Raw genomic sequence first — 13,121 nt, forward strand, 5'->3', positions numbered from 1 at the left:
CATTTTCCACGGCTGAAAGGAAGATGGTAGAACCTCCCCACCAACCTGAACTGCTAAACGCAGGACCTTAAATACTGCTCACAAGTAGCAAAGTCTTTTTCATGCCTTGTTAAACAGGTACTGTGTTAATTGGATTACAAATTGACTGACCTTATTGGAGGAATGGGCTTATAAATGTGCAAGCAGCCAAAGTAAGAAGGGGGAAATCATAAAGATGTAAGAATATTTTCAGCCTGGAGATATAAAGGAAGGTAGATTGGAAGGAGCCATGCCATCTTCAATAACATCTTCACAAAACCTATTAGAGGCGGCAGTGCAACATTAGCAGAGCTTGGAGATACCTAGCAAGTTTTCAAAGTCAGTTTGGGTAAAGGTTGGTGGTTCTGTGGGTAGACCCAATTATGCTATACCCTATTACCCTAGTAAAGTACCAAAAGTGATTCTGCAACAGGTGTCCGGGGGTGGGGAAGTTTTCTCTATCATAATCGCTTGAGACCTGGATTGCATAAAATGTAGTTTAATCTTTCGCTCTTCTGTTAAGCACATGCTTTTAATCTTCTCTCTTGGCTTGGCTCAGAGGAGATTTCTCTTGCAAATCACTAGGGATTTTCCAAAATAGTTAAATCTTTTTTCTTTCTTTCTTTCTTTTCACAAAGATGTGGGTTTTTGGTTGTTTTTTTACTTTTTCTTCAGTTTTCAAGCAAGTCTGATGAAGAGAGGAATTAAGAGGGCAAATCTCCTGTTTGTTAAATTACAACAAGGCTGACGTACAAGCTGCTTTCCCCTTGTGTTTAGGGGAGCCTCTTTGCCATTTCCCTGAGCGAGTGGAGTCAGGCTGCGCCTTCTGGAGCTATTGCATGACAGATAGTGGGAGATTCCCTTTCATTCAAGGCCCTGAGCAATTGCATTAAAGGCGCTTCTCAAACTGCCTGATTAGGCACCGCTGGAGCAAAGAGCTGCTTGGCAACATAAAGAGCACTGTTGAATCAGACCAAAGGCCTCGCTTGTTCCAGCCTCCTGGGTGTCATGGTTTGTGTATGTGCATCTCCCCCGCCTTTGATAATAATAAGAAAGAAAATAGCTAATGTATCGAAGCCTGGGGTCCTAAAAACTCGATGCTGGTGCCTAGTTACTGAAAATACTTGCATGTGGTGTGTGTCTCCCACTTCAAGGAAAGAGTTGAGACAGGGCTAGTTTCTTCAAATTCAGTGCTGAATGCCAAGAACTTGAAATGATTTTCCCCTCCATTCTTGCCTTCCACTCTAAACAGGATTGGAAAAATTCCAGGTGCTTACATGTTGGGACAGATGCTTAAAATATGTGGCAGGGCTTGCCCACCCTTGCCCTTCACAGCCAGCCTTGCTATATGGACAACAGGCATATAGTTAAGCTGAGGGCTATGCTTCACAACTGCGTATGGCAGTTGTGAGGGGGATGTGCCTGCATTGGTTGGTGCATGTCCCTTAAAATGTTTGACATCAGTGGCCTAATCCAGGGGTCAGCAAGGTTTACCTCACCTGAGCCAGTTCACTCCAGTGGAGATCCCTCTGTGGGCTGCATTGCGCAAGCATTTGCGCCTGCGATTTCCGGCGTCTGCGCAGACACGATTTCTGGTGCCGCAGAAGCGAGTTGCCATGCTGCGCCAGTTTAGCGGAGCACGTGGGGACTCGCCAAGCAGGCGGCTTGGCTCAGGGGCCTGTTAAACAACCTCCGTGAGCCACTTGTGGCCCATGGGCCTTAGGTTGCTGACCCCTGGCCTAATCCTTTCCTGGTGTCACAGTCCGGTTCACGGGCGATCAAAGTCCCGGTAGGGGACGTCAGGACCGGGGGCAGGATGGCGGGGTGGGAGCAAGAATGGGGGTCCAGAAGCCAGGAGTCAGGAAGCCAAGGGTCCGAGGATCAACAAGCAGGGAGTCACAAAGTCAGGGGTCCAAGGGTCAAGAAGCAAGGCAGGGAAGGTGTTGCTGTGGCAAAGAGCCAAAGGGAAAATGCTGACCTTACATCTCTTCCTGGCTCTTGCCACCAGGTGCTGTGAGTTACTAATCGGCCTCACCTGTGTGGCCGTGCCTTGCCTCTTCAGAACAAACTTAGGAAGGCCCCAGTCCTGCAAAGTCCTATTTGTCTCAGGGCCTGGCTCCTGCATGCACACCAGACACCTGGGCTAAAGGTCGCATTTGTCAAAGAAGGGCTGGGATCGGATAGGTTTGAATAAGAAGTGCTAAAGTTCTGTCAGCTCTAGCACTCCTTAGCTGGTAAGCTCACAAGCGAGGCAAGGTGGTAACAGTTCTATCCCTTGTGGGGGTTTGTCCTCCTCAGACACTGTGAGAACTAGGAATTTGCTTTTTTGTAGAAGAGACCTGGGGCCAGAGACTGGGTCTTATTTGAAATGCCACATGCTGTACAGCACTGTGACTTGAATGTAACTGATAACACAAATGGTGTGGAGCGAACCATGGGGACTGAACTCTGGTTTAATGGTTGGTGGGTTGCTTTGGGCAACTTAATTGTGTCTTGTGTCTAATATTTATAAAAACATTTAAACTCTCCCAAGTGTTTTTATATTCTGTTGGAGATTGCGTGCATATATGCACACAATCTTTCTTGGAATTCTGATACAAGGGGTTACATAAATGTGTTAAACTAATAACCAACCTACCTCACATGGTTGTTGCAAGGGTAAATGAGTTGTGGGTAGTTAAGTCAATTCACAGACTTTTTTGTGACCTCCTCCTGAGCCTAGGTATTGTAAAATAAAGGGCTGAACTTCACAAACCCTGCCTCCACCTTTCTCCCCTCTTTGCCCCCTCCCTCTCCACCCATGTGTGCTGGCAGCTTGTGCTGAACACCAGTCTCTCTGAGTTGATCTGAGGACTGCGGTCAGAGCCAGGCTGCCTGTGCTGCTATATTGCAAAAGCCTTGTGTCAAGGTTGCTTGGAAACCGACTGAAAACTTTTGGCCTTTGCAGTTGTGGTGGCAACAGGGTTGAAAAGGGAAGCGGGGCGTCTCCAAGTTACTATTTGTTTCTCTCTGGTTTTTCCCCTCCCTCGCTGATGATACAGAGAATCTTTTTGCCGCTTTGGATTGCAGCTGTAGTTAGGGAAACCTGCAAAACATGCATGAGAAACGATGGCACGGAAGATAGTGTCATTTGTGGACTCATGAGATCATTACTGCTGTTCTTGTATGTTAGTTACTTCACAATATGACTACTACCCTTTTGGCTTTTGCTTGTGGTTAGTAATCCATATTTGGCCAAAAGCATACATTGAAAAGGGGTGGTGAAACCAGCCCATCTGCTTCTTTTCAGTCACTCTGTCATACTCCCAGTCACCATAGGTTTAAAGCAGAAATTCTCCAACTACAAGACAGGTTGAAGTTCCAGTCAGAGCTAGGATGTTGAGGAAGGTAGTGTCTTTCTCCTTATCAGTCAAGACTGGTAGATTTGTGGCACCTGAAAATTCCCATGATGGCTGGTTAAGAATGGGTTTCAGAAAGAGTTTCTGCTTTCTTCATAAGACTCCAGAAAGACACTGAGAGAGCCTGTTACATTTTTCTTCCACTGCCAGCAAGGAGCTAGCTACCCCAATCTACTGATTTCTGCATGTTCACTTGTAGAGCATACCCAAAGCAAAAACAATAAGGAATGCAGCAGATGCAAGAGACCAGTTTGTTAGTCCTAGTATAAATTCTGATTCAATTAGTCTTCAACGGGAGATTGAAAAAATAAAAGGAATACCTCTTATTTCTTGGAGCTTCTGAGGTGTTAGGCTCTCAGGAGCCACCAACTGGTCAGCTGTAGTTGGACTCAGAAGATCATTGGCTCTTTTTAGAGCTGGTCCGCTAAGAAATGGCAATAGGCATGAGTTATTTCTTTTTCTTTGGGTCTCCTGGTGAACAGTGAATTGCCTCACATATTTACAGTATTATGCTACTTGCATGAATACATTTGTCACATTCACCTGTAGAAGAGATGATTTCCTGGGGAAGGGAAGCTTGCATAAATTTAGAAGGGGTGTCCAGAAAGCTCATAGTTAAGGAATAGTTAGACTGCTCTGAGTGACCAACACCAGCCACACTCAAGTTCGTCCCCCTTGTTTTGTTATTTTGCCAATTGTTTTCCAGATCAAGCGGGATATCAAATCCAAACTCCTTCCCACCAGACTTGGCCTTACTGGACACTTAGCATCTTAGCTGGGAAATGCTCAGGTTACAACTCCCTCTGCATCTGCTATTCCTTTTTTGCTTCTCACTGGCGCGCACACAGCTCCAGCTTAATTTGTGGCCCCAATGGAGTCCTCTACATTCCTCCATTCCTGTTCGGCTTGCCTTTAATGAATTCTGTTGGATGACTTATCAGCTCTTAGATCTTGGCCGTTTTGCTTTGCCTTCCTCTGAACTCATTTCTATTAGTACTTATTTCAGCATCTGGTTTTCCTTCTGTAGTGTGGTGTGCTAGTTTGATCCAAATGTCCTCACCCCTAAATTGGGGGTGGCCAACATGGTGCCCCCCAGATGTTCCCAGTATCCTTGGCAATGGACCGTGCTGACTTGAGCTGCTAGGAGTTGGACTCCCAAAAGCATGGAAGGCACTACTACGCTGACATGCTCAACCTGGCTGAACCTCAGGATGTGCTGGCTCCACCCCAGTCCACCTTCCTCCTTGTTTCTCTTGTATCTAGCACAAGTCAAGTCCACAGCCTTTATCACTGAGCCACCCAGTCTACCTTGTTCTGTTTATACCTGTCCCATTGATTTTCCCATGTCCTTATCCTCTCAGTTATTGCTCTTCCCTTGCTGCGAATAATGGCTGTCTCTGTGCCATTGAGTTTTCAATTGGGAACAGTTTTATGTTAGGCTCTGATCCCCCACCTTTTGTGCAAGGTTTGTTTCAAATTAAGAAGGGGCAGTTGCAGGGCTTTTTTTCAGCAGGAACTTGCCGGAACTCAGGTGGGCACCACTGTCATTATAAGAGAACAAGGGAGGTGTTCGTGGTGAGTTCCGGCACCACTTTTTCTAGAAAAATAGTACTGGACAGTTGTATGCATGATTACTTTAGGAGACTTGCACTTGCTAGCTTGTGATGCATGTGCTTATCTCCCATCTCCTTGTTGGTTGGTTGGTTTTCAATTGGCCCCTCTGTTCATTTTCCATCCTCCGCAGCAAGCCATGTTCTGGAAGTTTGACCTCCACACGACCTCTCATATTGACACCCTCTTGGAGCGTGGCAACGTGACCCTTTTTGAACTTCTGGATGAAGAGGATGTGCTACAGGAATGCAAGGTGGTCAACCGCAAGCTGGTGGACTTCCTGGTTCAGCCTGAGCACATGGAAGCACTGGTCACCTGCGTGACAGAGGAGCCCCCTGGGGACGTGGACGAAAGAGTACGCTACAAGTAAGTTGTTTTGGAAGGGGGAGCTGGAGGAAAATGGAGCTTCTCTTACTTGTTTGTTTGATATGTCCAGAACAAAGAAGAAATATCCCATGTTCATTTCCCTCTCTTGGTTCTTTAGTGGTTCAGCTGCCTATGGGGGCGGGGTGGTAGAAAACTGCATGGTTGCTGCTTTTTAATTTTTTTTAAATGGGGAAAGTCAAGGCATCAGCTTTATTGGGACACCATGCTAAACTATAAATCCAAGTGATATCTGAATTGACAAACCATGATTTGCAGCAAGTTGGGAAACCATGATTGGAAACCATAGTTTCTGCTAACTGTGGTTTGGTGTGAGTTGTGAGCATATGGGAAGTTGGAACAGAGGAGCAGCTCTGAATGATGGATTGCCTGTACATTCTGAACTATGGTTTGACATTGGGTGGGCATATAATTCCAGGCTTCATAAACCATGGTTTCTTGTGCCAGAAGCAAACATTGGACCTGGGCATTGGCTCTGGCTTGGAGTTCCTGCTTAGCGTTGAGCCACAGTTCCTGTTCTGAACATGAGGGAGAATTCTGTTTTAAAACAAATTGGGCTCTCTGCACTGAAGCTGACCTACAAGGCGACTGGCAAGCGAGGAGTGTGCAGACTTTGTTTGTTCCTAGATTAATAAACCATTGCTTATAAAGCCTGGAATGTTGCCTCCAAGCTGGCCCAGTACCTTCACTAATAGAAATATAGCTGTTCTATATTTAGACCATCTTGGGAATGAATGAAACCTGGTTGCTGTCAGAAGAAAGCGTTATGCATCAACTGAAAGGAAACTTAATAACTTAAACTTGAAAAGTTCTCTAGTGTATTTGTGCATTAAGCCATAGATGTCACCGCATCGTAAATCTTCTAGGGTTGTGGCCAACTAAGTCTTAGAGTAGGAGTTGGGGAGGGAGGGTAGGCAGGCCTGTTGATCTGATAACAAAGCTGTGCATATATTCCATGATTGCTGTACGAGCTCTGAATTTTGATGATGTGTGCAGAATTTGGCAGTTTGAAAACCTGCTTCGATTAAAACAAACATGGACTAGAATGAAAATAATATTGAAAGTACATGATCAGTGTCTGCTAAAATTTCAGTAACCAAAGAAGGGAATTGACACCTTTTCAGTGATTGATGGGCCAAAGCTCTGTATTCACCCTGGTCCTCTCTCTCTGACTGGAATAAATAGAATAAAGTATGTGGAATAAGGAAATCTTCCTGACCTCCTGACGTATTTCATACAGATTGTAAGAACTGGCTTTTCATGGGGCTGAATTTGGAATTATCTTGCTGCAGAACATTATTTTGTCCTAAACTAAAACACAAATATGGTAGGTATCTCTTGTTTTGGAGATACTGATAGATCTTGCCAGGCAGGTGGGCCAGCACAGCCACACAACGTTCTCTCAAAAGGAAGAGGCTGGTGGAGATGATTATGCAGCAGGTCTGGTTGTGTATTTGCTTTTTTAGAAGTCTCTCTCTTATAGGTATCCAAGTGTGTCGTGTGAGATCCTGACATCAGACGTCACCCAGATAAACGACGCATTGGGAGAGGACGAGTCTCTCTTGCGGCGCCTCTACGGCTTCCTGCAGACTGGCGGTATCCTCAACCCGCTGCTGGCTAGCTTCTTCAGCAAGGTCATGGGGATCCTTATCAACCGCAAGACTGATCAGGTATCTTTGCACGTGCTCATCTCAGTTGGGCGCCATGCCAGTTTTAACTCTTCCATGTTTTTAAAAGATTGCTAATACTACTGCCTTAAATTTGCAGTGTGAATTTTTAAATGATGCTCTAGCAAAAGGCAGCCCTTAAATATTTTGATTAAATGTCCCTGTCCCCTAAATGGCTTCATGTGGCTCAGGGAACTTACTCCTGAGAATGCTCATTAGGTCCTCCCAAACAACTTACAGAAGCCCTGGCAAGTGAGCTCATTAGGAAATACGTGATGAATATTTTCTAACTGCTACATCCTCATGTGGCAACACTTGATGTAGTCCACATGGGGGAGCCTATTGACTCTCAAGCATTTATTCAGAATCCCTGATGTGCTAAATACTAGCTGTCACCATACAAAGATGCACCCTGAATTAGTACTGATCATGTGAAAATGACGCCGCAAAATAATCTCATGGTGACTTGAAATAAGTATCAATACTGGGCTTTTGAAGCTAGTGAATTTCGGGTTGCATCTGGTTGATCAGCTTGTGAAATAGGATCCTGGACTGCATGGGCCTTCAGTCTGATTCAGCAGGGCTGCTCCTCTGTTCTTAATAGTTCTGGTATACATTCATTAAAAACCATTTATATACGCTATGCTGCCTTCCTCAGAGAATCTCAGGGTAGCATACATGGTGTGTGTTCCTTTCTGTCTTCATGGCCTTCTCATGATTTATGTTGGGTGAGTTACTATCCCATGGTCACCTACCAAGTTCTGTAGCCAAGCAAGTTTTTTTTTTTAATCCTTATGATGCCAAAAGTATCTGCTCAAATTGTTTTATTTTAAAAAAATAAACAGACTTGACCTTCCTTTCTCTTTCTGAAGAAACTCAAATTGGCTAACAGTATTTCTGTATTTATTGTTTTTGTATCTTGCTCTTCTTACAAGGAGTTTAAGATTGCACATGTACTTTTTCTCTCTTCCCCGCCCCCCATTTGTCCTCAATGCAACCTTGTAAGTTAAGTCAGGCTGACAGTGAGTGACCCAAGATCCTCTAGTGAGCTTTACTGAGTGGGAACTTGAACTCCCTCCCCAGTCCTAGTCAGACGCTTTAACTCAGGAACGGCTTAACTCAGGGATAGCTAATAACCACGCCATCCAGCAACACCTGGACTACAACCCCTATCATCTTTGACTGTCTGGTTTTGTTGACTGGGGCTAATAGGAGTTGTAGTCTTAACAAAATCTGGAAGGCACCACGTTTCCTACCTCTGCTCTAACCGTTGCACCACAACAGTCTTGCAAAAATTTGACAACCTAATGATGAGACAGATGTCCAATATGGCCTTTACCTATTTAAGGAACTTGAACCCAATTGTAGACTGGCTCATAAGAAATGTATACCATATCTCCTTTCTGTTCCAAGGTTTGATTCCAGTGTCACCACAACACTGTGCAAGCTTACTTGAGATGACTCTCCTTTCATTTCCTTTCCTTCACGTCTCATCCCTTCCACACCCACTCACTTGCTCTGCTGTTTTCCAGATAGTTGCCTTCCTGCGCAAGAAGGACGATTTTGTCAACCTGCTGCTATGCCACATCGGTACCTCGGCCATCATGGACCTCCTGTTGCGGCTTCTCACCTGTGTGGAGCAGCCACAGCTCAGACAAGATGTGTTCAATGTAAGGGTCCTCCTGCAGGCACTCCTGTCTCACCTTCCTCCCTCTCTCTTGAAATGACAAGCAGCACAATTTCACATTCAGTCCTCAATTGTTGTGTTTGAACATTTCGTCATTCACAGAATGAAAGGTTTTAGAAACATATTTGCCCTATTCACAATTAGAAGGGAAAGATCTCCAGCTACAGGCTTAGCTGGAGAATATCTTCATTATTTCCCCAAGTGCCCCTGATGTGAATCTTAGAAATGCTGGTGTTTGTGGTGCATTCAGTTTATTGTTCTTGTGGGTTCTAGTTTGCTTATCTGGAGAAGCAGTGTAAGAGAAACAGCAGAATCAACTACCCAAATAGAGGCTTGCCCTTTTTTGTTGAAAGGTGATAAAACAAATTTAGTCCATGTTTCCTTATTGAACAACCAGCCATCTGTTCTGGAATTCGAGGTGCCACCCTTCAAAATGAATTCATGCTCTATACCTCTGCACTGACCTCTGGTGTTCTCATAGGGGTTATGCGGATACATACCTGATTTCAGAATACTCTTGTTCTATAGAATAGCCAACCCTAAGTTGGGAAGCTTATCTCTCACATCATCCTCATTTGAAGGTCTTGTGTTTTGAGGGCTCCCAAAGTCCAAATTGCATGGCATTTACCAATAAGATTCCAATGATATGGGTAGAACCTTTAGAGAAACAATGGGGCACAGAGGTCATCGCTGTAAGATAAAATTGAACGCATATGACTGCAATCTTCTGTCCCTGGGAGGTTTTGGTTGGTAACTGGAACAGGAGTAAAATATACTTGCTTAACCTTTCCATCCATGTTCATTTCACCCCCTCCCCTCAATCAAAAGTGGCTTAATGAGGAGAAGATTGTGCAGAGGCTCATTGGGATGATCGACCCTTCAAAAGATGACAATGTAAGTATTAAGTATGTCCTGGGGCTCTTCTGCCCTCCATTGGAAAGAATGTATGTTTTTGTGTGGGATAGGTGGGTGGTCAGGGCTTAGAACTTCTTTCTGTTAGCTGATCGCAGTAGGAGCCAAACATGCTTGTGGTGGAATTCAACACGTGTATTTCATGCAGCCTAATCCCATATTTCCTCCCATTGCATTCAATGGGATTTTTCTCCCAAACAAATGTATCTAAGATTGCAGCCTTAGTGTCTACAAGATTATTTTGTGATGATGATTATTTTGAAGTCGAGCTTAGTGAAACCAACCCCGACTGGTAATTCAAAATCAAGCAGACCAGTGCCACTTATGCATGCCTTGGTTGTATCATATTCTAAACATGGTATCTGGAGATTTTATAGCATTTAAGCTATTAAAGAAGGAGCATGATGCCATCCTCTGTGAGGATTCAGGAGCAGTCTATCCAATTGTGCAGAAAGGTGAAGCATCCCTTCTGCAGATGAGAGAAGGATGGTCTACAATCATGCTATAAATGGGACTTCCGGAGGCGGCGCGAAACGGCGATGGCGGTCCTCTTCACTGTCTGAAGAGGGGCTCCGCAGGAAAGGGTCGTTCGCTGCGGCATAGCGACGACCCGTTAGAAAAAACCACGGGCAGAGGGAGCCCGTGGCCGTGGGACTCGGCGGGCGCCAGGAACTCCCCCAGAAGTGTGGAAGGGACCCCGTAAGGGGCTCCGGAGCGCGAAAGGGGGAGCGGCGCTGTGAGTTCATCGCTCTTTCTGCGGGAGGCGAAGCCGCGCAGCTGCTGCTGATGAGCGCCGACCTTTCTTCCTGTGAACATCAATTTGGCAAGTAACATACCCGTGAGTAAAGTGAACTACAATTTGGACTTAAAATATCTTTTTTCGGGTTTGAAAACGGGTGACGAGTAAAAGGAAGTCCGTCTCCCGATACTGCTTACAAGATCAAAGCAAAGGCACAGAGGAGCGCTGAGGCGCTAAATGGGAGCTTTGTAAAGTGGAACTATTGTGCATTTACAGAATTTGCAGTCTTCTTATTTAAAAGACCAAGAGAGACTTTATTTCTGCCTATGGGACTTGTATTTGGGACTTTGTTTCAAGAACGCAAGTCGTCGGGCTGTCAGTCGTAACTGAGCTGTCAAACTGCGGACTATAGTAACAAGATTTTAAGCTGCTACATATATTGAGACTTTAAAACACTGTTGCAATTACCAATCTGGCTCCTAGCGGTTTTAGCCTAAAAAGTAGAGGACTCTGCGAACCTTCCTTATTGTCTTGGAATTACAAATTAAAAAAAAGAGATTATAGAAACTTTAAATGGCGGAAAAATCCTCTCCTTCCCTGAAACTTTAAGATACTCCCCCTAGAGGATTGTGGAGTTACAGAGGCCTGGGAAACATACTTTGTTTGGAATTTCTGTGGTTTAATTGTTTGTACTCTGGACTTGCTTTCTCATGGAATAAAGGAAAATTTGACCTTGAACAAGAGGCAGGTGTGGAATGAGTGGCACAGGGAAAACAAGAGCAGCCAAAGCTAAAGAAAGAGAAAAAGAGAAAGAAAAAGAAAGGAAGCCTGTGCAACTTGTCCAAACAACTTTAGCTCATCATCGCAGATCATCTGTTCCAACCGTCCTGACAGCACAGGAGGTGGAGGCTGAACAGCCTGCTGAAGAGGACATGGCAACAGGAGGATCTGACACAGTTTTGAAACAAATTTTAGAACAATTAGCAATTTTAAATCAAAAAGTGGACAATCAATCACTAAAAATAGACCAAGCAACAACTACTATTGGTGCATTATCTGAAAAGGTCTCCCAGAATACACAGGCAATTGAGAATCTACAAGGAGCTACAGCTGAAAACCATAAATTAGCTGTGGAAGCCTATCAAAAAGCGGAGCAAGCAAGCAAAAAAGTTGATGAGATTAAAGGTGAAATCAAGCCCCTGCAAAGACAGGTAGGGGAACAACAGGCCTACCTGTCGATGGTGGAATTGAGAAACAAGGAGAATAACCTTAGGTTGAGAGCTGTCCCAGAATTGGAGGAAGGTAATTTGGAGGGATTTTTGACACTTTTATTCTCCAAATTTTGGGGAATAGAAGAAGATAAAGACTTTAAAATTGTGACTGCATTTAGATTGGGCAGATCGGTGAAGAAAGACAAGTCCAGAGACTGTTTGGTTATTTTGAGATCAAGAGAAGAAAGAGACAAGATACTAGGCCTACATTTCAAAAAATCCCTAGAGATAGAAGGTAAAAAGGCTGAAATTTACAGAGACATACCCAAATTGTTATTGGATCTTAGAGCCTCATACTTAGAATTGGCAAAGCTGTTGAGAAACAACACAATCCCTTATAGGTGGGAGTTCCCGCAAGGACTATCATTCAGCTATAAAGGAAGGAAAATAAGAATCAGAACACCAGAGGACCAGCAGAAGTTTCTTTACGACAACGGGGAAGACCTCCAGAAAGGAGCAGTTGCGACTTGGCCACCCCCACCACCAGAAACCAAACAGCCTGGAGCTGGACCATCACTGCCACCGCCGGGAACGGGTGATCTAGACACCCCATTGTAAGGCCCATAAATTGATTCAGGATGTCTCTGCAACTTCTTAGTTGGAATATAAATGGCGGAAATTCTCCAGAAAAAAGAAGGAAAGTATTTCATATATTGAAGAAAGAACAATTGGACATTATCTGCCTGCAAGAAACACATGTGACAAGGCTTCATCGGAAAGTGCTAATTAATAAAAGGTTAGGCCAAGAATTTATTTCTTCGGACAGAGTTAAGAAAAGAGGAGTAGTGATTTATGCAAAGGAGAGCCTGTCACCGAAATTTCTATTTAAAGATGAACAAGGCAGAATTTTGGCTATTGAAATTTATACACATGGAGAAAAATTTTTGATATTAGGAATCTATGCACCAAACGATGGAAAATCGGAATTCTTTAAGAAGCTGCATGAGACTTTACTGGACTATCTAGACTATAACAACATCATTATGTTGGGAGATATGAATGGGGTTGTCTCTGTAAATATGGATAAGTCGCAGAGTGTAAATATAACAAAAGAAGGCAGACTACCTAAAACTTTTTTTGAAATGACAGACAATATGGATTTGATTGATATATGGAGAGTCAAGAACCCCCTAGGAAAAGAAGGAACTTTCTTCTCTGAAGCTCATCAGTCATGGACACGAATCGACCAAATATGGATAACTAAAGGACTGGCACCTAAAACTAGAAAAGTGGAAATCTGCCCAAAAACTTGCTCCGACCATAATGCTTTGAAAATGGAATTGAGACTAAACATAACCGGATCCTTCCGATGGAAGATGAATGACACTTTATTCAGAGATCAGGAGATTGTGAAGAAGGCCCAAAAAACTTTAAAAGATTATTTTGAGATAAACGTAAACACTACGGTGGAAAAAAGAACAATCTGGGACGCAA

General features: G+C 44.0%; 1 protein-coding gene across 11 annotated transcripts in view; it reads left to right on the forward strand.

Moving 5' to 3' along the window:
- The window catches only part of PPP6R1 (protein phosphatase 6 regulatory subunit 1), a gene marked incomplete at its 3' end in the record, with an annotated part of 55,938 nt that overhangs the window by 16,031 nt on the left and 26,786 nt on the right, over window positions 1–13,121 (forward strand). For 10 of the 11 annotated variants that reach the window (XM_081835891.1, XM_081835896.1, XM_081835895.1 and 7 more), the window contains exons 2-5: window positions 5,161–5,393; window positions 6,895–7,081; window positions 8,611–8,748; window positions 9,594–9,659. In XM_081835891.1, the coding sequence (XP_081692017.1) occupies window positions 5,167–5,393; window positions 6,895–7,081; window positions 8,611–8,748; window positions 9,594–9,659 (618 nt within the window). In that variant the 5' untranslated portion in view covers window positions 5,161–5,166. Of the gene's footprint in view, window positions 1–4,186; window positions 4,207–5,160; window positions 5,394–6,894; window positions 7,082–8,610; window positions 8,749–9,593; window positions 9,660–13,121 lie in introns of those variants that run through there. The other variant, XM_081835894.1, reaches the window with a different exon arrangement.

Source organism: Podarcis erhardii, assembly GCF_964252035.2.
Source record: "Podarcis erhardii genome assembly, chromosome: 13".
NCBI lineage: Eukaryota > Metazoa > Chordata > Lepidosauria > Squamata > Lacertidae > Podarcis > Podarcis erhardii.